The sequence below is a fragment of the Macrobrachium rosenbergii genome, chromosome 1 (assembly GCF_040412425.1).
Source record: "Macrobrachium rosenbergii isolate ZJJX-2024 chromosome 1, ASM4041242v1, whole genome shotgun sequence".
NCBI lineage: Eukaryota > Metazoa > Arthropoda > Malacostraca > Decapoda > Palaemonidae > Macrobrachium > Macrobrachium rosenbergii.
Window position 1 is genome coordinate 61646773 of NC_089741.1, and position 24809 is coordinate 61671581.

Genomic DNA, 24809 nt, shown 5'->3' on the forward strand with positions numbered 1-24809 from the left:
AGAATGTAAGAGTTTTAGCTTACAATTGCGTTTTTTTACCATTTCGGTCAAGTCAAAGTTGACCGAAGGTTGAAAATTTTTGTAGTCGCCGTACGGTACATCCACTCGTCACCCAACAGACAATTTTAGTCGACTTACGATACATCCAGTCGGTGTTTAAGGGTTAAAATCCCGAAAAATCACGAAACAGCCTACCATTGTAAATTATTCCGACTCATTCAGAATAAGTATAGCATTTCAAATCGTCAAGTGTTATCGTATAGCCTAAACGATCTGAAATGTACTGACCCAAATCGTAGCCTAAGTCTTACGCTATGACACCCAGGTTACTTCAATCTTATGCTAGTTCAAATTGTGATTATATCAATACATTGTTGTTGTGTATATGAACTAAACAAATGATATTAACTAGCTCTTGGCGCATTCTGTGTTCCTAGCTTGAAATACGGTAGTTACATTGGCGTGAGCACAATCTCTATTTCACAACCCTCATCCAAAGCACACCTCAAGAAATTCTCCTTACATTTAGATACACATATCTCCTAAAGTTTCCCTAAATGTACCTTAAGATGAATAGGAATGCTTAAGCGGATTTGTAGACACTGATAATTATGGCAGCATTCATGAGTCCCCACTAGCTCGAACCACTCTGTATCAAGGTTATGAAGAGACTGACTTCACGGCCGTCTTTGACCGATAGCAAATCTTTGACTAACCACAGGACAACAACCGATACCGGTAGTTAAGCACTATTACATGCATACTTACAATTAAGCACACAAAACAGCTAACACAACGCTTTTCATTACTAAATACACACATAACAAAATAACCTTCTTCTACATAATACGCATTTCCACTTTATGTAAATTTAAAAAGAATACATAAAACCATACCACAACTTGTGGAAAAGTACAATCTATCTTGTCGAAGTTTCGACATACTCTCCCGCAAGAAACCTTGTGCCTAAATTATTTACAACAGTCCTGTTCTTACCAATGCTTTTCTGGCTTCTGCAGCTATTTGAGCAGTCCTTCTACTTGGGCGGGTGCTTGACTGAACGCCTTCTGTCACAGGATTAGTTTCCCTTATCTCCTGCCGCAGCTCTAAAGAGTATAACTTAATTACAGGTCTCATAAGCTGGCTATGTGCCGTTCTTAGAGTAGCCACTCTTGGGACCCTGTCTCTCCCCTTGTGTAACTCGATCACTTGGCCCAACTTCCACTTGCTCCTTGGTCCCTCGTCATGAATGAGGACAACTTCCCCTTCCCTGGGCCAAGAGCCATGCACTATTCCTACTCAGTGGGTCTCTCTTAACGTTGTTAAATACTCCCTTTCCCATCTCTTCCACAAGTCGTCACACAACTTGGATACGTACAGGAATCTTTTCTCAGTGAACTCTCTCCGTCCATAGGTAGGGTCACCGGAGATCTCTTCCCAATTTATTACTTCTCTTGGGAAGGACTTAAGCTTTCGTCCAAGGATCAAATGGTTAGGGGTTAGAATTTCCAACTGATTCAAATCCCCGGGTGTGTAACTTAATGGTCTGTCACTGATAATTCCTTCCAGCTCCACCAACACACAAGTCAGTTCCTCAAAACTGAGGAAGTTTTGGCCTATGATCTTTCTTAGGCATGACTTCAGAAGTCCTATCAGCCTTTCCCATATAGCACCAAACCATGGTGCTCTCGCTGGAATGAACTTCCAGTTACACTTTATATCTAACAGATGTTCTTTTAACCTGGGATTCTCCAACATGGTCTTAAGGTATTCTGATGCCGATACAAACATAGTGGCGTTGTCACTCAACATGAGTGCTGGGAAACCTCTTCTGCAACAGAATTTTCTAAAACTCATGAGGAACAAGTCCCAGGACTGGTTGTCAATTAGCTCCACATGTATGCCTCTGGTTATCGGGCATGTAAATAAGATGATATAAGCCTTCTCAGGGCTTTGTCCTTTTCCCTTAACCCATAATGCGCTGGTGTAGTCCACGCCTGTGGTATTAAAAGAATGCTTACATTGCACCTTAAACTCAGGTAATGGAGGAACAATATTGGACCTATACAGCCTCCCCTGCGTTCTCCTACAAATAACACAAAGGTGTATTATACTCTTAGTCAGTTGCCTTATCTGTGGGATCCAGAACTCCTGTCTGACAATTGCCACAATGGCATTTACACCCATATGAGCATTAGCATCATGATGTTCTTTCATAATTACCCGAGTAACATAGCAACTCTTCGGCAATAGTATGGGAAACTTGACAGATTCGGGTAAGTGTGCGTGTTCTAGTCTACCCTTACACCTTATTACCCCGTTGTCCAGGTAAAAATTTCAACCGGTGTACGAGAGCTAGTTTTGGTTTTCTTACCCCTTTCATCAAACTCTCGTATTCCTCTTGGAAATATTCCCTTTGTAAGATGGCAATAGTCTTATTCTTTGCCTCTTGGAGTTCTTCCAAGGTCAATTCACCATGCCTCTTCATACTGATTGAACTCCTACAATTATTATAAAATCGTAGGATCCACGCTGTGGTCCTATAGACCTTTTTAACCTTGCTGAATCTATCCCAATTCAGCAAGTGAGTATAGTAAACCCTCGTATTCGTGTTCTCACGATTCGCGGACTCACGTATTCACGGATTTCTCTTTGGAATGTATCTACCAATTATTTGCGGAAAATTTGCCCATTCGCGGTATTTTTCACTAAGAAATGTTCACTAAATACTGTATTTTCATCTCATTTTCATGACTAAATGCACTTTTTGTGATAAAACTTTTAAAATACTCAGGTAATGCTCGAGTTACGATAATTTACCTCGCAATAATTCGATTTTGCAATGGGGTAAGCAATTAATACCGGTATTTTCAAATTTCATGCCAGCGCAGGCAGCAGAGTAATCAGGCAGTGAGAGAGACCAAATTACAATAGACAACTTTTCCTCCATCTCTTTATCCCATCTTCTAGTTAAAAAAGTAAAAGAGAATGATAAAAGTATTGTTAGTAACGTTATACTCTTGCGTAAATGCGTACAGCCATAAACAACCGACCAAGAAACTGTTGTTTTGCTTATAACCGAATTGGATAACAACAGCCGCTTACCTGTATTTCAACCATCGTTAATTACCGTACGTTACGGCACAAATGACGTTAAGTAGAATAGGACTGATATATTTTTACAATATACTCTTATTCGGCATGGATAAAAGATCGGCAAGGAAATATACTGCTAAATTTAAGCTGCAAGTTGTAGCTGAAGCTGAGAAAACAATGTTCCAGCTGCTAATGACTATACTGTAAATTATCGTGCATCAGCAGCATGGATGAAACTCGATCGTAATTAAAATGGGAGAGAAAGTATTTTAATCAAAACTACTGGGCATGAAAGAACACATTAATGCTATTTTTACGCTGATAAACAATAAATACGTAAAGCTTGTACTATGATGAAATCAAGTGAAAATAGCGAACGGAATCTTGAATTTTTTTTACACAAAACAAAGACCCCCAAAATGGCCATCGTCAACCATCATCTATTAACGAAAATAATGGATAAATTAATTTCACAACGAGACGTATTTTACTTATATTTCGACTTAAAACACTTCTATATTGAAAATAACCTTTGCCCTTATAAATAAGTATCTGAACTCTAGAGATTCATTTGTAACTAGAAACGAAAACACGCTCTGAATTGAGTTAAATGGCGAAATAAACATCAAATGACATTTCAACCCAAAACACTGATCGCTATGAATGAAATTTTTAATACAAAGGCAATATAACAATATATACTGTACAGTGCATTATTACTGGATACAGTGAATTACGGCATAACATTTTAAAAAATCCATGGAAAAGATGCATATTAAATTATGTTGAGCGTTTGTGTCTGATATGCAAATATAGAGTACAGTATAATGTAGGCTATGCTACCATGTATGTATACAATATACCATAGTGTAGGCTAAGCTAATTTTTGTTTGTTATTCAATTTCTCTTTGTATTGAATTATCATAAGTCACTCTGCATGAGCCTCCAGAATTAGCTGATACAGTATTAATAATTACTATACCATGTATGTAAAGAGTATATTTTATAGTGTAGGCTAGGCTACCATATATGCAATTTTCGGTTATCATCACACCCTCAGAACGGAACCCCTGCCGATAACCGGGGACTGCCAGTATACAGAAATATCAACTATACTTGATTCACAACTGAGGCAAAGATCCATTCCATTTGCGGACGAAAATCAAATGGACAAGTTCAGAGCAAGGTCGACAAACCTTAGCCGCCGTGGGCATAATCCTAGGCCTATGATTGATTGGGCTGGATCAAATTTAAATCGGAGAATATGATAGGTCAATTAGAAAAAAACTGTGCATGTTCAGTAACCTCAACCTGGTCAGTGCATACGTACAAGCCTTTGACCCAACCTTCAAAATGCCCTCGACCATAACAACGTACTGTGGCGACCGGAAGAACTAGTGGAGAGCGGGCCTTGCGTTTGGTGACAAAATTGTGTGATTGTGAAATTGTTGTATTTCGGTCGGGTAAGTGTCGTCAGGTGTATTTACGATCGAGAATAAGTTATCTTCTATAATGTTTTGCATGTAATAGGCGACTTACCGAGATATAGGCTAAACAACTGTTGTAAATTTTACCAATTAGTTTTCACACACACAGCTGTAAGCCATATATTTTTAAGGGTAATGTTGTAAGATGACTTTGAAATGATATTAAGGTGTTTTAGGATGATAGTTTAAAGGTATATTTGTTGTTTAAACTATTAAACTGGGCAGTGAACTATTAAAATGACAAATTTTTAAATAATTTGTATTTTTCCTAACATACAAACCTGAGGTCTCTGCATATGGGATAAACTTCCAGCAAGCTGGAAATCCAGCAAGCTGGAAATCCAGCCGTTACACTTTTGCAAGGTGGTTATGGTAACAGCTACTGATGGTAGGGAAGGAAGCAACGCCCACCAAATTGTTGTGCATTCAATTCTACCCAGTTCACCTTTTGGCCCAGGTAAGAGAAAGAGGGGTGGTAACAGGTGGGCCCTTTCTGTAAAGAGCTCAGGTTTGTATATTTGGAAAAATACAAATTACTTTGTATTTCAAATTAAAAGAATGTAATATCCTTGATTCGAAAAGGTTTGGATGAACCCACAGTGTCTGACTATAAAGCTAAGAATAACCAATTGGTTTGCTCACAGTCAGTCCCTCTCTCCCCTTGCTAGAGAGGAAGGAAGGATTTGCATCTACCAATCCAAATGTAGCTAGATTATAGATAGGATACTCAGTGATCTAAATCACCTGCATGCACGCCCATCCAGCATGTGATGGCTCATTTACTGTTCCTCTGGCCACTGGAAGAGGAAAGAAGATAGGAGAAAGGGAGGAGGCCAGTCCCCCACACACCTTAGACAAGATGCAACCTGTCCCTCGAGCTGGGTGAACTATATGACTTGTTAAGCATCCACCATAGGATCCAAGAAAAAGGAGTCCAGGACCTATAGGCAATGTCCCAAAGTAAAAAGATGAATGTGATCTGCACGATTATATTCCATCCTAGTACTCGACTGACAGGCTCTTCCTGAATGCGACGGACAGAACGATGGCCCTGGCCTTGAAAGATCTGGCCGGAAACGTACTGATGCCCACCAGGAAGTTGCAGAGTATGCTCATGATCATCTCACTAGTCAGAGAAGTGACAATTTGGACACCGTTTCTCGGCCAACTCAAAGCTAATGAATGAGTCGTTGGCATTGAGCAGAAAGTCTAGTCTTTATGGAGGCAACATAGGCATCATACTGGAACCACAGGACCATAGAAGTGGAATGATCCATCTCACTGATCACCTTCGAAACATGTAGAATGGCGAAAGGCATAAGCTTCCATATGTAAACGGATACCAAAGATATCTGCTTATTCAAGGGTGTGAGAAAACAGAACAGAACAGCGCCAACTTCAGTAAGTCGAAATAAGGACTATGATCAAGTTTCTTCCGAGGTTGAACAGATTTCCGGAAGTCACGATCCCAAGATCAACTGTCCTTATCTCCTGACTTTAGCAAAGTGAAAGATCTCTGTTAAAATACAACTTATGAAAAATTAACAAATGAGACCATCCGTCGATGGTACAAGTCATAACTGCTAATATTAGGAAACAAAAACCTACCAATACAAACCAAGACATAAATCTCTGGCAGAAGCAGACATAAAGGCCTGTGCTACTCTGTGCAGCAGAAATGTGGGTACTGATCAGCAAAATGGAGATTTTGAAATGATGTAACCACAGAACATCAATATTCCCAGCTGGAGTATGGTGGAAAGATTGTACGACAAAAGAGGGATTGATGTGGCATCAAGAGGCTGGAAAAAAAGACTGAGATGGTTTGAACATGTAACAGGAAGGATAAAAAACAGCTGGTCAGAAAAACTGCACACACAGAAGTACAGTCCAACCTCTTTAATCAGGCACCCTTGGGACCAAGTGACTGCTGAACCACAGACCGCCGGATGACAGAAATCACCCCTAAAACCCCCTATGCAAATAAAGTCTTGCCAGCTCATTCCACATATATACTGCTGTGCTATCAAAAGTAGAACAAAGCTTATGAATAATCACTGTCAATCATTAGGTTTAGCTCCTTGTGAAAATCTGGCCTGGACCATAAGGATCTCCCCAGAAATGCTTACACCTTTGCTACATTGGAGCTTAGCTACATCGGAGCTTAAAACACTACATTTTCTGGCACTTCAAAATTTTCTGGCTTTCAATTTCAGCCAAAACCTAAAAATCTGCTGCTTTAAACCTGCACATCTCAGAGAGAGAGAGAGAGAGAGAGAGAGAGAGAGAGAGAGAGAGAGAGAGAGAGAGAGAGAGAGAGAGAGAGAGAGAGAGAGAGAGAGAGAGAGAGAGAGAGAGAGAGAGAGAGAGAGAGAGAGAGAGAGAGAGAGAGAGAGAGAGAGAGAGAGAGAGACTATGGCCCCGGTTAGGTTGTTACACCAACAGATATCCATTTGCAAATGTCAAACAATTGTTGTATTAAGCATGTTAATTTTAATAAAACTGTTGTTTTACATAATGTATGCAATTATATTTCATGCATTACTGTCTATTATTATCATGTGAGCTTGCTGGCATGTGCTATGCGTGCTGGAACCCAGCGCTGCTATATCCCTTACCCTCCCGATCCCCTACCTACCACGCCCCCACCTGGGGCGGACAAACAGGTTTGCAGGAGGAGGGGTGGATGTCTCCCCTACTGTCACCAGGGGAGGACAAACAAGATTCACTCAGATTTTTAGATTATAAATTATGAACATAGCAATCATCATCACAGCCATTAGTTGCTAAATGAAACGCACTTCGGAGATTCGTTTTTTATATAAATTATCAAAGCTGGGTTTAAAAATGCAGCTTACTGTATTTATAAATACAATACATTAAATGAAGTACAGGTTTGACTTTGCCAGTCTAAGATGTTGCTTTTGCCTCTTCTAAAATATTTTGTGGTGTGCATATTATTAATTTCTTCAGCCACAGCTACAACCGTAAATTTAGTGGTATACTTTCATATCACTTTCCTCTCCATTGCTTGAAAGATGAATAAAGATTGACCTTATTTTTATTTATTGAAGTCATCATTGGAAATTAGTAAATTTTTAACAAGTCAACTACTGTAAAGAAACCCTTAATAAACATGTGTAAGTTATGGTAACTAACATCTGCAAATGGCTCTTTCTCAATTCAAGTGTTTATGCCAGTACTTGCCGTTGTTTATGCCAGTGCCTGTGGGCAGCAGTAAGTGGTAGTTAATTATAATAAGAAACAATATTGCATTCTAAGACAAGTCAGAAGGTTGGTAAGCTTATATTGATGTATGAAGATTTGCATTTAACCAAAAGAACTTTTGCATCTAGGCCTATTTATTAATTAAAAGCTGAATCAGATATAATATTCATTATCAATGGTATCTACCAAAATTGAGACGGGCATAGAAAGCCCACAGTGTATATGATGAAATCATGTTTTTGGACAAAAGTTTAATGACTACATGATACACAAGTATATATGCAAATTACAGTTCTTTTATATGCTGTATACTTTTTAGTTTTAGAGAATGTTTTCGTTGGAAATATACTGTGCTTGTGTATTTATGAAGCAAGCTTTAGTTCCAAAATTTGAAAATGTCCAAAAACTGAAATGAGGTATGGTGCCACCCTTGTAGCCACTCAAGGACTAATGACTGCTGATTCAAAGTACCAGATCATGGGAGTTGCCGGACCAGGGAGCGCCGGATTTAAGAGGTCAGACTGTAGCAGGTTAAAGAAATAAGGAAAGCCAAGGAAATCACTGAGAAAGGGGACAGATACCTGATGAGAATTTAGGCAGAAAGAGCACAGAACAGAAGAGCTCATAAAGCTAATTTTACACATAACCCTATGAAGGGAAGAGCAAGGCAAAAACTTTTATGATGATGATGATAAATTACTTCTTTAAGCAGATGTTCAACAATTTGCTTTTACATCCTATGAAAAAAAACAGATGTTTACTGCTGGAAGGACATAGGACTTTGGCCCAAGGAAATACACAAAACTGGAAGTCTCTCATGCCAAACTCAGCAGTATTGTTACACTACACAATAATCATGATTTTAATTCTTTGTAGTTCAATAATTCAATAATTTATTCTTATGTCCTACAGAAAGAAAATGGATGTTTACTGTTGTAACAGCATAAAAATTTGGCACTAAGAAAATGCACAAAACTGTAAGTCTTTGATGTCAAACTCTGTAATCTAATTACAGTACACAATGACCACAATTTCAATTTAGTGTACCACAATACTTACGAAAATCCCTTATTTTCTGCAGGAAGAAATACAGATGGAAAATCATCCCATTGAGGTAACGGTGATGCCTGCTCACACTGCTCTGGAGTTGGAAACCCTTCGCCTAGTGTCATATCAAGAAGTCCAGAACCTCCACCATTTCTGAAAATAAAATAACAGAACTAAATTAATATATATAAATTTGTTACACAATACCATTTTTATTCAAGTGTTTTCCAATATTTCAACCTTTATCTTTTTAATCTTGTGCAACCAATTAATTAAACTTAAGTAAAACCGTAAAAAACCCAATCAACTGTTTCTGAACACAATCCTCACACATACAAATCAATATAGCTAGAAGACTATGTAGGGATGGTTGAAGCTCAGTTTTGTATATCTCAGGAAAAATATAAATTATCTTCAAAATATGATATTTGTTCTGGCATGAATATAAACCACAGCTCTCATATAAGAGACTTACTCCTAAGATGGGATAATTGTCTCTCAGAATGAACTGGTATAGTTCCATCTCCACTAAGAAATGTCTTTTACCCAGTGATGAAAAGTGAGCAGGGGTAAAAAATAAAAAACCCTACAACCTACTATACAGTCTGACATATAGATGCAGAAGCCAAGGGCCCTGAGCCTTAGAAAGTTTGTCTGAACACTCAAATCTATAAATATTCTATAGGTTCTTGTCCTTCCTAAATGGGGGTCAATCATCAAATAAAGAGGTCGCAATAATAATGCTCCACTCAGAAGCTCTTGTTAAAAAGGAAAGCAGAGGGAGATGCATCTTTTGACCAAAAGTTCTACAATAGGGTACGCTTATGTGACTTGCTTGCACTTTGGCCTGTTCTAGCAAAGAAAAAGTCTGACTGCTGACTTGCTAGAAAAAGGAAGGGAGTTAGGAACTACACCGTATTTGAGTGGCGTATAAAACGCACTTTTAATCAAAAAATGGCCCTAAAAAATCCCCAGCGTCCTATGTACATAATGTAGGCTCAAAATTTAAGAAATTTTGGCGAAATTATCTGTGAACGTCGTAGATGTTAACCTAGCCTAACATTCGGTGTTATCTAATAACCTATTAAAACCAAAGTTTATTATAATTATTTATCATTATACACTTACCATCACCGCAATTACTACTGCTAGTATTATAATCAATATCTCACGTTGTTGTTATACGATATTTTCATTAAAATGTGTTAATATCGTGTATAAATCGTCTGTATGTTCGCGCATTCCATTTACAGACTTATAATGCGTGTGCCACCCTATTGGTGATTATCTCGAGAGCTTCACGGATGACAGGCCGTTCTGTTGGTAGTTGGCAATTCCTGCTAACATTCTCTTTACACATAACAACATGGCCGATCAATTGGTGGTTGACAATTCCTGCTACCATTCTCTTTAGGCATAATAACAAGGCTTCATTGAGTTGATACTTCATAGCTTTCGTGCCCTAGCATTCTCTTTTAAGAATAATAACATGGCTTTGTTCAGTTGCTCACGAGACTTGAGCGTTACATAGGAAACATTTTTATTTATTGGATTTTACCCCGCAAATATGGATCACGAAGCAGAGGCAAAGTTACACTGTTACTGGCAAACTTCCAAGTTATAGAATATGCTAAAGAAACGGCAACAGAGCAGCAGCAAGAATATTTGGTCCTCTTCCTGCTGAAAAAATGAAATGCGTTCTTGGAGGCTGCAAGAAAATAAACTACGGGACGAAGAAAGGAAACCGTAACCTTCGTTTTCAGCCCCACACTGGCCTGCAATTGATGAGGAAATAAAAAAGGGTAGTAGATCAAAGTAACTCAGGCAGGTGTGTGTCTACAAAAATGATCAGGAACAAAGCCAGAAATTTGCACGAACGGGATTGAGAATTTTAAAAGGCACAGAAGAGGGTGGTGTTATCGGTTTATGAAGGAAGGTTTGTCAATGCGAACAAAAATGACAATTGCAGAAAAATGCCAGCTGACTATGATGATAAAATAGTAAATTTTCATAATTTTGTTATAGCTGCCAGAAAAAACTCCTTTTTTTGAACTAAGCCAGATTAGGAAATGGATGAAGTTCCACTAACGTTGATGTTCCATCAAATAAAACTGTGTGAGAAGGGAGCAAAGACTGTTGCAGTGAAAAGTACAGGTCATGAAAAGACACATTATACGGCTGTTCTTTCATGTTCGCCGATGGAACAAAACTGCCCCCTTTTCTTATTTTTAAAAGAAAAACTCTCCCCAAAGAAAAAATACCATGAAGGAGCTTTGGAACAAGTGGATGACAATGCCAAACCACAACCTCACACCAACAGGAAGGGTGAAAAGACCTAGCACTGCAGAAGTCTGTGAATGGGTAAAACAAGCTTGGGATAACATCAAACCAGAAATTGTTGTGAAATCTTTTAAAAAGTGTGGTATCAGCAATGCTCTTGGTGGAACAGAGAATGACACATTATTTCAAGATGATGATGATGATGATGATGCTGAGGGGTTCCTGGGTTTTAGTGGCGAGTCTGGCGGCAATGGTGAATTTTCTGGTTTGAAGAGGAATAAAATTTGATGGCCTAGTTTTTCTATTTTGTTATGCTCACTTGTTATGATGTCTTTACGTTTTATTATTTTATTTTCCTAACTTTGGCAATAGTAAAGTTTCTGTGTATGGATTGTGTTTTCTTCTTCCCCAAATATTTTCCATAATCATTTTACTGTACATCACCAACTTGTCGTCTGCGCTTACAAGCGATGGTGCTGCCACTAACGGTATGCATATCAAGCCAAGAGTCAGCTTTCAGCTGCAGTGATGAAAGCATTAGTAAATTCCCAGAAGCTTGATTGCAAACTTTTATAATATATAATGGATATATATAACATATATTACCGTAAGTAACATCTTTATTAATGTTTTTGTTGATTCTGCTGGTAGAAACAATGTTTACAAATGAATGTGTTGCAATCTATTGGTAAACCTATGAGGTAACTTTCAGCAGCAGACCGAGCTTGTCGATCGTAATGATAAATGGCTGATTGTAAAATACATATTTTGATAAATATAAATATGGTAAATAACTTCTTTATTAATGTTTTCTTGATTCTGTTGGTAAAACAATATGCATATGATAACCTAATACTACAGTTTTACTTACCAAAATCATATGAGCATAGGCTAGGAAACCTTATTTTTCCCTCAATGTCCTGCTGAAATTGGGGCGCGTCCTATGCAGACATGCGTCTTATAAGCCATCAAATACGGTAGTCATTCTTCCATTAAACCCCAGCCTTATGTCACCCTCCCACCTCAGTTCACATGGAGCTTAGGTAGCTACACAATCTGTTGAGCACCCAACACAGGTCCTCATAAGGAGGTGGGTACAGGCCTGTGGACAATGTTCCTCAATCAGAATGAGGTACAGTTGGTATGACAATGCCAAATTATTCCCTCATTACTTGCAAAACAAAAACACTTCTCTTAAAACAACAAGGATAGGACAATGCCCCTAATTTCATGAGCTTATGCATGAACAAGAATGCTTTAAAACTCTAGCCAGGTCTGAGAACAGAAACACATCAGAGGTGGGGTGTTCCATGGACTTAAACAGGGGGTTCCTATCATCCACATATCTGGCCAAATCGTCCCTTACTTCCTGTCTCAGAGACACAGGATAAGAGGGAAGGCCAGGAGCCTGCCATAGTTGCTTCTGGAACCACTGAAGTGAACACTGGTGCCATACAGAACAAGCTGCTCCAAGGACAACAGGTGACTGAAAACATTCTGCTAAAACCAAGCTGGTTGTTCCTGCCAGGGAACAAACTGCACCAATACTTTCCCATTGTTCCTGCCATTGCATGAACCATGCTCTTACTGCCCTGAAAACTTCCTGACACAAAAATCAGACAGAAAGGCCCTACAGTGTCTACCAGCATGCCCTGGAACTTTGCATGCTGATTAAATATAAGATCTGGTTTCTCCCAATTTCTTGCAATCCTTAGATTGCAACAATAAGTGAGAGGCTGCCTCTATCCTAGCAACTGTGCCTCCAAGGATAAAAGAACCAGCCAGCCAATGAGATAGTGAAAAAGGTCCTTCCTGTAAGAGTGGGCCCAAACTGAAACCAAAATAAAATAAACATCTAAGTAAACACCTAAGCAGTCATTGCCTGCCCAAAGCACTCAAATCAGAAATAAGATCATTCACATCCAAAGATGGCATGAAGTCCTCCTATCTGATAGAGCCCTACACAGTGTGTTGTCTCCATCTTGAACTGAGTAAAAAATAAATTTGTTCAATCCTGATAATTGGGACACTATACTCTACCATGTGGTGTCTTTCAAGTTCTCGAAGGCCTAAAGGGAATTGGAGGCAAGCTTTTGGGATTGGCTAAGCCTGCTGTTTTGGGTTCAGGGAAGGCTTAGTCCTTCCCAGAACCACAACAGGGAGTCAAACCTTCTTTCTTGCAAAAGGGCCTGGGTTCTTCCCATCCTTTTGGCCACCCTTTGGGCTCTGGCCCAAAAGGCAGACAAGGGAGAGGGGGAAGAAGAAGGAAGATGCTTAAGTAAGTAGTCCTCTACAACTACTGTAAGTAGGGAATGCCTGTCATGCCAGTGAGCAATGGTAGTGATAGAGCAAACCTCTGGTTAGTCTGTCGTTTGAGACCTTTCAACGATGGCTGCTTGCCCCTCTCTTGCATACGGATCCACTTTTCAGCCTACATTACAGAATTGCCTGTAGCTAATCATGTTAGCTGAGAGGAGGGAGAGGCTGGAAAGTATGCTGGAAGTTGTAAACCAGTCCAGTGGCTTCTACTTTTGATTCTTCCTGTTGGAGGTATTGACGGTATATTTCAATGATGAAAGGTTCTACAACCTGCCTCCAACCTCCCATCACTTCCTCCAACAGAAAGAATTGACTGTAGAGACAACTGGACTGGTTGTTTACAACTTCCAACATATTCTCCAGCTTTGTCCTCATCTCTGCTAAGATGACCAGAGCTTCGGGCAACCCTGGACAGTGGAGCTATGGGCAAGAGAGGGGGAGAGCAGCAGTTCTTGAAAGATAGTCTACAATGGTCCAAAGGACAGACTACCCACATGTCTGCTCTATCACTACCACATTGCCTGCCTTCATGACAAGCATCCCCTTACTAGAGAGGAGGACCACTTACTTCAACATCTTCCTTCCATCTTCTTCCCCTTGCCTGCCTTTTGGGCCAAAGGCTGAAAATGTGGCCAAAGAGGATGGGAAGAATCCAGGCCCTTTTGCAAGGAGGAAGGTTGGACTCCCTGTTATGGTTCTGAAAAGGACTAAGCCTTCCCTGAACCCAAAACAGCAGCTCAGCCAAAACCAGAAGTTTGGCTGCAATTCCCTTCAAGTTCTAGAGAACTTGAAGGACACTGCTTTTTAAATTAGAAATCTCAGCTATCACAACACCTATCCTCTACCACTGCTTCACCTTCCCATTCAAAAAAGTAAAGGAGTGTCCAACAGCAATGCATTCTGCTAACTGAGGCTACTCCCAGCTGAAATATGATGAGAAAAGACTAGGCAGAGTCACATCAATTTGTCTGATAAGAAGTCAGCGCCCTTCCTCCAGACACCAACGTCTCCGAAGCTTTGCAGTCATGTTAGAATGACACTCCAACCAAGCCATCAAGTGTGTTCAACCATATCTTGAGCCTAATGCTGTTTGGATGGAGGCAGTGGCAACCAACAGGCTTCTAGGTGCTTCAGAAAAGGAAGTGCCTCCCACTCAGAGTCTTTCCAAAGAAAGGTTGTTCAATCAGCTGCAGAATGCTGGATCAATATTAACAAGAGTATGTTCACTGTCCTCTGGCATGTCAGAACTGGGGAAACAGCTTGCTAGGTCATCTGGAGACCATGAAGGTAGCCTGCATGGTTTTTGTAGGAAAAAGACCCTAAATCCCTCACAAACCAAGAAGAATCCTCTCCCACACTGGGGATTGTGGTCAAGAGCAATCAGACTTACTGGTGACATTCACAGAACCATAATTCCAAAGATCATGGAACACAACATGAATGACCTTAAATACATCAAGTAAATAGGAGCTTTCCCCTTGATGGGGAAACTTAAGAATGTGAAACACACAATTGCATTCATACTACTCCTTCACTAGTTATCCTTGCAAAAGTTTAACGTCAACAATATCAGCAGATACATAACATGTAATAAACAGTAATAAACAAATAATGTAAAGGAATCTGAATACTATAAACCTTCTGGAAGGCATGTGTAACTATATTATGAAGCTTTGGAGCATACCAATAGCACTACAGTTTAAATCTACTGTATGTTATTCAACTATCTACTACATAATGCCTTCAATGTTTTCGAATATTATTTATCCTCACAATTTACAATCAAATATCTTCCTTTAGTCACCCATTAAGGGACGCAATAATTTTATATATCAAACACTTAGTACAAAATTCAACTTTCTGGGACAGATATACCATGTAAGGTAAGAAGTGTAACCTTACTGGAATGACTTTGTCGGATGGAGTGGAGTTATTTGGGGTTGTGTAGCAAGGAGAGGCTTCCTCTTCAAGACATGCTGGCCAAGTCTAAGAGCTTCAGACTCAACTGTGTGTAGCAAACTCTGTAGATCCAGAAGCAATTCTGAAGGGGAACCTCTATTCTCAAGTTGATCTCTCCTCATATTACAACTCAAAAATGTGTGGCCATCTTGCTGATACTGAAAACAGTCTTGTCCTGTAGAATAAAAATCAAAGCATAAAATTTGAGCTACATGTATTGCAAGTATTAAATAGTAAGGATTTTTTCACCAAGTCATCTTCAATGTTCTGTACATTATCAAACATTCAACAGCAAGAATAAAAAAGATAATATAAAAGAAAATTAGTTTAGATTAAATTTTTTCACACCAACTCATTACATGTAATTAACTTCTTTGTACCCTTGAAATCTTATATTAATAAAACACTAATTAAAAACTACCATTACTAAGAATGGTTCTTTACTCCCATCCAAAAATGCACATGAGCAATTAGGCAATTAGCAGAGTCAAGGAAATAAAAATTAATCAACACAAGCTTACACTTAACTTTGCAACATAATCCTTAAAAAGAGTTGAAATCTGCAGTGAACCAAAGGAGATCTAACTTTAATAAGATGCAAGAACACCTCACTATTCTGGATTATAAGGAAGAGATCAATGCCAGATTTGCCAGAAAACTGCAAGAATAGCCTACAAAGTTTTACAGCTTAGTTCAGGCCACAAACCAAGAATTTACTATTGTAAGCTAAAAATACAATAAAGATTTAATGCAACATAACTTATAACAAACACATCGACTAAGTTATAAAACATCAAAATATCAAAGGTATGGATTTTTGTTAGGCTAATCCACAAAGGCTTATAAAGTATCCTTTATAACAACAAATCAAATATATTCACTACTATACAGTACAGTACTTACACAAAGTTATTCATGTATTAATAAAGAAATATGCTTAACCCTTTCATATCTGTATAGTTATCACATCACTGAGGGCATGAGCCCCGATGTGTCTGGGAGCGCTCGACAGTGCGAAAAATAATTATTTAAATTCCAGTAAAAATATAAATTTTATGCCAACAACGTTCATTTTTTTGCTGTCCTTTTTTCTAAATGTTTATATTTTATGGTGGAATAGTCAGAATAAGAGTCCCAGCCCTCTAAATACAAAAAATGTGAGTTATTGCACGAAAAAAAAAAAATCTTTATTTATTTTCATATTTTTAGTTCGTAACCCAAAAACTATGAATGTCAGGCGAATGAATTATTTTTTATGAGAAAGCCAACAAAATTCTCTAAATATCGACATATAAAAGAATGGAAAACGAATAAGTCCAGCTGGTGAAAAATTGATAGAAAAAAGGCCAAGAAACAGCGCTCTGCCTTGGCGTATGGTGAAATTGTCGCCTAGAAAAAGATTTTTTTGAGAGCCCTATCTGGTTATATTTTCATAAAATTAACTTTGTAAATATCACGAAAATGTAAATAAAGTTGAAGAATAATGTGAGGAGTCAAGAAAAATGGCTTTAGTGAGCGACAACAGTTTCATTTTGGCGTTATAAATTGATTGGAAACGAAAAAATGTTAGTTGTCAACATTATCGTTATTAAAAATCAAAGCTATAACGGTTGGCCAATGGATTATTTTTTTATGAAAGCCAACAAAATTCTCTAAATATTGATATATAAAACAATGAAAAACGAATAAGTCAGTTGGTGAAAAATTTATAGAAAAAGGGTATGAAACAGAGTTGATTTGCCCACATTATGTATGAGAATATGGCTAGAAAAAGTTTTTTTGAAAAAGGAAGCCCTATCTCAGTTATTTTTCACTTAAATTACTTTGTAAATATCTGAAAATGTAGAGGAAAAGTTTGTAGAATAAAGTGAGAGTCAAGAAAAATGGCTTTAGTAGCAGCAACAGTTTCATTTGGCGATTACTAAATTATTAAGCGAAAAAAATGTTGCAGTTGTCAACATTATCGTTTCGTGACTCAAAGCTACTCTTTCTGAATGGCTGAATGGTTATTTTTATGAAGAAAATAACAAAATTCTCTAAATATTGATATATAAAACAATGAAAAACAATAAGAAGTCCAGTTTAATGAAATTTATAAAAAGAGGGTAAGAAACAGAAGCGATTTGCCAGTATGGTGAAATTGTCGCTAGAAAAAGATTTTTGAAGAGCCCTATCTAGAGTTATTTTCATAGAAATTACTTTGGCAAATATACTACGAAAATGTGAGGAAAAGTCGTGGAATAAAGTGAGTCAAAAAAATGGTTTGGTAGCAGCCAGCAGTTTTATCTTGGCGTTATAAATTGATTGAAAGCGAAAAAATGTTACCCGTTGTCAACATTATCGTTCGTGGCTCAAGGCTATAGTTAGGCGAATGGATTATTTTTATGAAAAGCCAACAAAATTCTCTAAATATTGATATATAAAACAATGAAAAACGAATAAGTCCAGTTGGTGAAAAAATTTATAGAAAAGAGGGTAAGAAACAGAGCGATTTGCCCGGCGTATGGTGAGAATTATCGCTAGAAAAAGTTTTTTTGAAGAGCCCTATCTCGGTTATTTTTCATAGAAATTACTTTGTAAATATACGAAAATGTAGAGGAAAAGTTGTAGAATAAAGTGTGAGAGTCAAGAAAAATGGCTTTGGTAACGGCAACAGTTTTATTTTTGACGTTATAAATTGATTGAAACGAAAAAAAGTTACCGTTGTCAACATTATTGTTCGTAGCTCAAAAGCTATAACAGTTAAGCGAATGGATTATTTTTATGAAAGCCAGCAAAATTCTCTAAATATTGATATATAAAACAATGAAAAACAGATAAGTTCAGTTGGTGAAAAAGTTATAGAAAGAGGGTAAGAAACAGAGCGGGCGATTTGCCGGCGTATGGTGAGAATTATCGCTAGAAAAAAAGTTTTTTGAAGAGCCCTATCTCGGTTATTTTCATAGAAATTGCTTTTGTAAATATACGAAAATGTAGAAGAAAAGTTGGCAGAATAAAAGTGTGAGTCAAGAAAAATATCTTTTTGTAACAAACAACAGTTTCATTTGGCGTTATAATTTGATTAAAACGAAAAAATATTACCGTTGTCAACATTATCGTTCGTAGCTCAAAAGCTATAACAGTTAGAAAGCGAATGAATAATTTTTATGAAAGAAAACCAGTAAAATTCTAAATATTGACATATAAAATGGAAAAACAGAATAAAGTCCAGTTGGTGAAAAAATTGATAGAAAAGGGTGAGAAACAGAGCGCTCTACTGACCTATGGTAGAAAATTATATTAAAATTTTTTTTTGAAAGCCTATCTCGGTTATTTTCATAGAAATTACTTTAATAAATATACGAAAAAGTGAGAAAAGTTGAAGAATAAAGGAAAAGTCAAGAAAATGGCTTTGGTAACGGCAACAGTTTCATTTTGGCGTTATAAATTATGAAGAAAAAAAAGTTACGTTGTCAACATTATTGTTGTGTAGCTCAAAAGCTATAACAGTTAAATGATGAATTATTTTTTTATGAAAGCCAGAAAAATTCTCTAAATATCGACATATAAAAAAATGAAAAGCAATAATAAGTTCAGTTGGTGAAAAATTGATAAGAAAGTGAATTGTTAAAAAACAGAAGCAATGCGCCAGCATAAAAGTGAAAATTATCGCTGACATTTTTTTGAAGGAGGTCCTACCTCGGATTTTTCATAGAAATTACTTTAGCAAATATACAAAAATGTAGAGAAAGGTTGAGGAATAAAGTGAGAGTCAAGAAAAATAAGCTTTATTAACAGCAACAGTTTCATTTTGACGATATAAGCTGTTAGAACAAACAAAAAAATATTTACGTTATCCAACATTATCGTTAAATTAGCTCAAAAGCTATAACAGTTGGGTGGATGAATTATTTTTATGAGAAAGCCAGCAAAATTCTCTAAATATCGATATATGATAATGAAAAAATGAGATTCAGAAACCCTACTAAAATCCAGACATCTCTTATATGATGCACTAGCAAATTTCGCTAGTTTTACGTAAAAACTTTGCGAAAGCATGTTGGAAACTGTTCTCGATTGGCGTAAGCTGTATATAAAGCAGCCACCGTGTTACCCAGCCTCAAATACGCGTAGTCTCTGACAGTGTGGCCTGTCAGGCCTGCGTTAGGTGCGATCAGCTGATGTCATTATGAGAAATTTTCACGCCATGGATTTGCGCATGCGCAGTAGAAGAACTAAAAAATTTATAGAAAATAGAGATACCAAACAGAAGTGTTTTCAATAATGTAATCTAATTTTATAAAAAAAAAAATGTAAGATACTGAGAGAAGCGTGGTAGGATCAGCTGATTTCATTGTGGGAGTACTATGCCAGGGAATTGCATGTAGTATAGGCACTGCTTGCCTGGCATATCGATGCCTGAGTTACCGCGGTCAGGTATGCTTTAGCCTATGGAAACCACCAAATGTCCGAGAAAAAAAAAAAAATTTACCCTACCACACATTAAAATGCCGGTCAAATTTCGCTGAGTCGTCAGTCAGACAAGAAAGGGGGTAGGGGTTATTCGTAATATGAGCGTCAATTGGGCAGGAAAGGTTAACCTTCTTTTCACTGTTCACTAACAAAGTTTAAATGTAAAACATCAAAAGCAATGTTCTGAAGCTAAAAGTGCACATAAGCTCTTTAGGTATGTTATATAACATATAAATAGTTAATTACTCTACAGTAGTGAATTACTGAAAGGTTTCAATGCATTAACAATACAAGAATTTCATCACTTTCAACGGTTCTCTTTGCCTAGGTAAAAATATAAAAGTTCATAACATGTTTTGAAATATCAAATTATCAAATTACCTTTTGTGAGACTTTTGACATTATTTCATCCTCTACAGCTTTATGGGGAGTGGTACTGCCATAAGGCCCCATTATAAAGTAGGTGAGCATTGCTACCTTATGACCGAAGGGATTTGCTTCAAATTTTTACCACTTTTGAACAACGAATACTGAAGGTACCCGAGTATGGAAATAACAAAAATTTTACCTCCAAGTTTATAAATTTTACCGTTGAAAAAAAAATTACCCCAGTTTTCATAAATATAAAAAAAGTTGCACTCAAAAATACTTTTCATTACATTAAATTAAAGATATATAATTATACTACATGCTGTGAAAGTTTCAATAAATTTGGTTCAGTCTTCTTCAAGGTAATTTATTGACTAACAAGTTATCTCATGAACAAATGCAGTAAATGCAGGTACAGTACTTCAAGACAACAAGAAAAACACCTTCATGCTTGCTAAAGGGTTGAGGGATGAGGTCATTAAGAGGAAAATGACTGACTAGAATCTTTTGACTAGTAGTTCATGATCCACTGCAACAACCACACTATGAGAAATATTTGTAGATACTATGCCAAAAGGCTACTTAAAAGCTTAAGAAAACTTACCAAGAGCAAACGACTGCTCTGAAGATAGCAGAGACCTCTTATTATAAGTAGAGACTAACAGAAATGGAAGGCATTTGAACAATGAAGACCTTGATTCTGAGAAACATCTATTAAGCAATATCATGAATCTGTCAAGGACAGAATGAAAGATGATTTGAAAAAGTCCAATTCCGGTGGCTTATGAGAAGGGATAGACAAGAGCAAGTGAAATAGAAAAATACATACTGCAGGGAGCATGACTTTTAGAGCCCACCTAAGATACTAAAGAAAAATTTCAGAGGAGCAAGGTAAGAACAACAGTTGGGAAGAACCACTGTTGGAAAAGGTATGGAGCCACTAAAGCATTTACAGGGGTGTGGGCAAACAGGAATAGTCTTGCTGGCAAAAAATATAAAGAATGCATTCAACAGGAGCCCAAAAGCAACAAGTGAAGCCGTGAGGACCACTGCAAAGACAATTTAGACCTGATCACTGACAACAAAAGAAACTTAAGCTTATTCTTACTAGTGACAGACGGCCAGTGGAAAAGTGGCCCAAACCAACAACTAAAAAGTGGTCTTAAAGGCAAAGAGGACTACAAAGATAAGCTGCAGGTCAGAGTCAAAGTCACAGCAATTCTGCTTCCTTGACTAGACAACCTTTGTTTGGTACTCCAACAACAGGGCATTCACATCTCCAACCAAGTGCCAGCAACATCAAAATCAAGGAAACCGCTGGAATAAAAATACTTTTTCAACAGCTACTGTGGAACTGCTGTTGATGCAGAATGTGAAGAATGTCTCCCATGGGATGGATCCAGACTCCTAGCATAAAACAAAATAGCATGGAAGGAACAATCACAGAGACAACTGTGATGTATCAACTTCCCAAAGAGGAACCAAGAAAATAACCTTACAAAGCCATGCCCATAGGACAAAAGTAATGGATAAAACTCCACAAGAACCTAGTAAACAAAGAGCTCCTTCCTCTAAAAGACAGGGCAACCTTGAGACAGCATGTGTCTGTATCACCATTTGCATTGCATCACCCGAAAACAAAGCAGCAAGAGTCCTGTGATGCCCTGAAGGAAAGCGCAGATTGTGTAAAGTGACAAAATTCCTTGATGGCATTTTGGCACTTCTTTACAAATAATCCCTGATGGCCACAGTCAGAACTGAGGCAAATATCATAGAAACAATCCTGAGGGCTGGAAAACTAGGTTGTGTTTACATCTGTCCCTTAGCTAAGAGTAGTAAAGGAAGTCTTGCATGCCAATCCCTGGATGATGCCAAAAATAAGCTTTTTTTTAAAATCTGTTACCTACCAACATCACATAGAACATAGCAGAAGAACAAAGTGAGATTGAAGGAGCACCAAAGAGAAGAAACTCAAAACCTAAGACCCCACATGCAAAGGCTCTCAGATTTTCTAAATCCTCTAAAGACAAGCCCTGACTGGCAGATGAGAGGTAGGAGGGGAAAGCACTGTTAATTTCTATGGGAACTTCTGCCTGGAACTGATGAAAAAGGGACAAGGCTGCTTACCCATGACGTTAAAAAGAGAGAGAACAAGCCCAAGAACACCAAGAGTAAAGCATGTTAAAAGCAGTAAAGGCTAAATTAGTGTTCTGCAAAATCACACAAGGTCAAAAGGGAAGAGCAAAGGCTAAGGAAACATGGTAACCATCCACCACAGACATCATAAATTCCCTCAGAACCCTCAGGGAGCAAAGCTCCATCAAAAGGGGGGCACACCAGGAAGGACCTAGTTGGATGCACCTCCCAATATCATTGCAACCACCATCATGCAAAGCAAGGAACGAACATGAATCAAGAAATGCCCAAGGGAGAGGAAACGCCTAAAAAGCCCTGGCTATAACTACTTCTGAAGGAAAACCGCTAGCAAGAGAGACTGGTGCACCCAAGCCTTCTACTCCTGTTATTAATCAGGGAGAAAGTCTCACTATAGTAGGAAACACGTGAACAACCCTGCAGCAGACCAGCAATCAAATGATGAGCCAGCAATTTGGGAGCAACCTTATGAAGCTTTCACTACGTGGAAAGAGGAAGGCAATGCTCAGCACTTAAGGGATTGACAACATATTGCTGAAAACACAATCTCCAAGGCATGAGAATGAATGGCAAACAACCAAGCTTGCTAGAGGAAGACCAATTGTTATCATCTTGACAATCCATCATCAAACCAAAAGGCAACAACTGAAGCATGTTTTCAAATTAATGAAAGATCAACAAGAGAGATTGGCAGGTGTACTGAGGATCTCTGCTAAGGAGGTCATTCTGTAGAAGCAAAAAAATTACTGGCATGACCAAGACAAACAAAAGGAACACGAAGAAGACTGTGTATCTCTTGAAAAGGTTGAGCAGTTGACATAGATAAGGGCAGCAAAATGGAACATTCAACACATGGCAGAATCAGAAGTCTGGGCAACTCAGGGACACAAGAGGAGAGGAGAGAACTGAAGTGAAAAACCCAGAAAACACCTAAATCTTGTGAAGTACTAGTGGTGACACTTCTCTTAAAGATGTCATGAGAGATGACAAAGCAGATGGTTCAGGTGGGGTTAAATTGCAAAACAACTAGAGGGGACAGAAACCCCAATGCAACTTCTACATCTCCTGGAAAAGGGGAAGGGGAAATGGCAGCAGGTCCTTAGCAGCACAACTGCAAGCCAAGGAATAAAGAACCTGGACTGCAGTAGAAACCCAGAAAAAAAAAGCATGGATAACTCCAAGGGACATAGCAAGGACCCTGGAACAGCAAAAGGGCAGTAAGTAACATCAAAGCTGCAGGGAACACAGAAAAAGCTGATTTTGTCAATACAGTGGCACCCAGTCATGCAAAGGCAGGGGACACATGGGCAACTATGGACACAGGAGGCAGGTGGATACATATGGGCCAAAGTCACAGGATAAGCACAAAAAAAGGACCAAGAATTCAGAGGGAGGTCAGGGCAGATAAAGTCAAGTAGGAAAAATTTCAAGGAAGAAGCAGCAGACATGACTGACACAAGAACAAGAGCCAGAAAAGGAGGGTCATGGCCAGAGTTCCAAGGAGAAAAAAATGAAACCGGCCAACTGGACAAGGAGCAGAGCTCTATACAGAAATGTCTTGGGTCATACTTCTCCAATATCATTTTTTTAGGGATAAAATGATGGTCTAGTCAGGTGAGTACTTGAGTTAAAAGTTCAGTATGGGAACTGAACCTCATTCCCAGCAGTGATACACCGATAGTAAGGGAAAGGAGACAAAAAAGAAAGGGTTGGCAATGAGATGTAAAAGCCTCCCCTGACGAGTCACGAAAGACAGAGATTAGACTACAGTGCTAACAAAAAGTAGGCTGGAAGCACCAACTGTTAGGAACAGCACTACACATGTTGCTCACCACAAGGAGAACCTAATAATCCTTTCACAAAGGGGGCATGAAAGAATGACTGGCCCTACCATCTTGCTACACAACACTGAGGTTTGATTAAGTATACATACTATACCACTATGTAAGTGCTGGGAGTGGGCAGACCAACAACAATACAGTAACACAATAATAATCAATAATCCATATGGCCTTAAAAAGAAAACAACGCAAACGAATGTTTTTTTATTGCGATATTGTTTTTCTTCTCCCTGCTTGTACTGACCTTGTGGGAAGAACATTATCTTTATTTGCACAAATGAATTATAACCTTGGCTTTAAAGAAATATTTGACATATTCACCAATCATTATTCTTTTCTTTGCATATTAATGGTAAGTTTTATTTTTGCTTTGCTCACAGTAGCAGTTGCCTTACTGCAATACAGACAAAAACACAGAGTAAGGCAACTGTTATTATGTAAAAAAAGAATAATGAATGACAAATATGTAAAATATTTCTGAAAAGCCTAGGTTATAATTAGTACGTGCAAATAAAGATAATGTTCTTCCCACAAGGTCAGTATAAGCAGGGAGAAGAAAAAGAGTAACACAATAAAA

At 38.1% G+C, this 24809-nt stretch overlaps 1 protein-coding gene across 1 annotated transcript in view; it reads right to left on the bottom strand.

The window, feature by feature from the left end:
• The window catches only part of LOC136839101 (tetratricopeptide repeat protein 17), a 234977-nt gene that overhangs the window by 100456 nt on the left and 109712 nt on the right, over positions 1 to 24809 (bottom strand). Inside the window, exons 9-10 of the mRNA XM_067104750.1 lie at positions 15360 to 15591; positions 8871 to 9011 (exon numbers count right to left, since the gene is read on the bottom strand). Coding sequence (XP_066960851.1) covers positions 8871 to 9011; positions 15360 to 15591 — 373 coding nt within the window. The remainder of the gene's footprint in view (positions 1 to 8870; positions 9012 to 15359; positions 15592 to 24809) is intronic.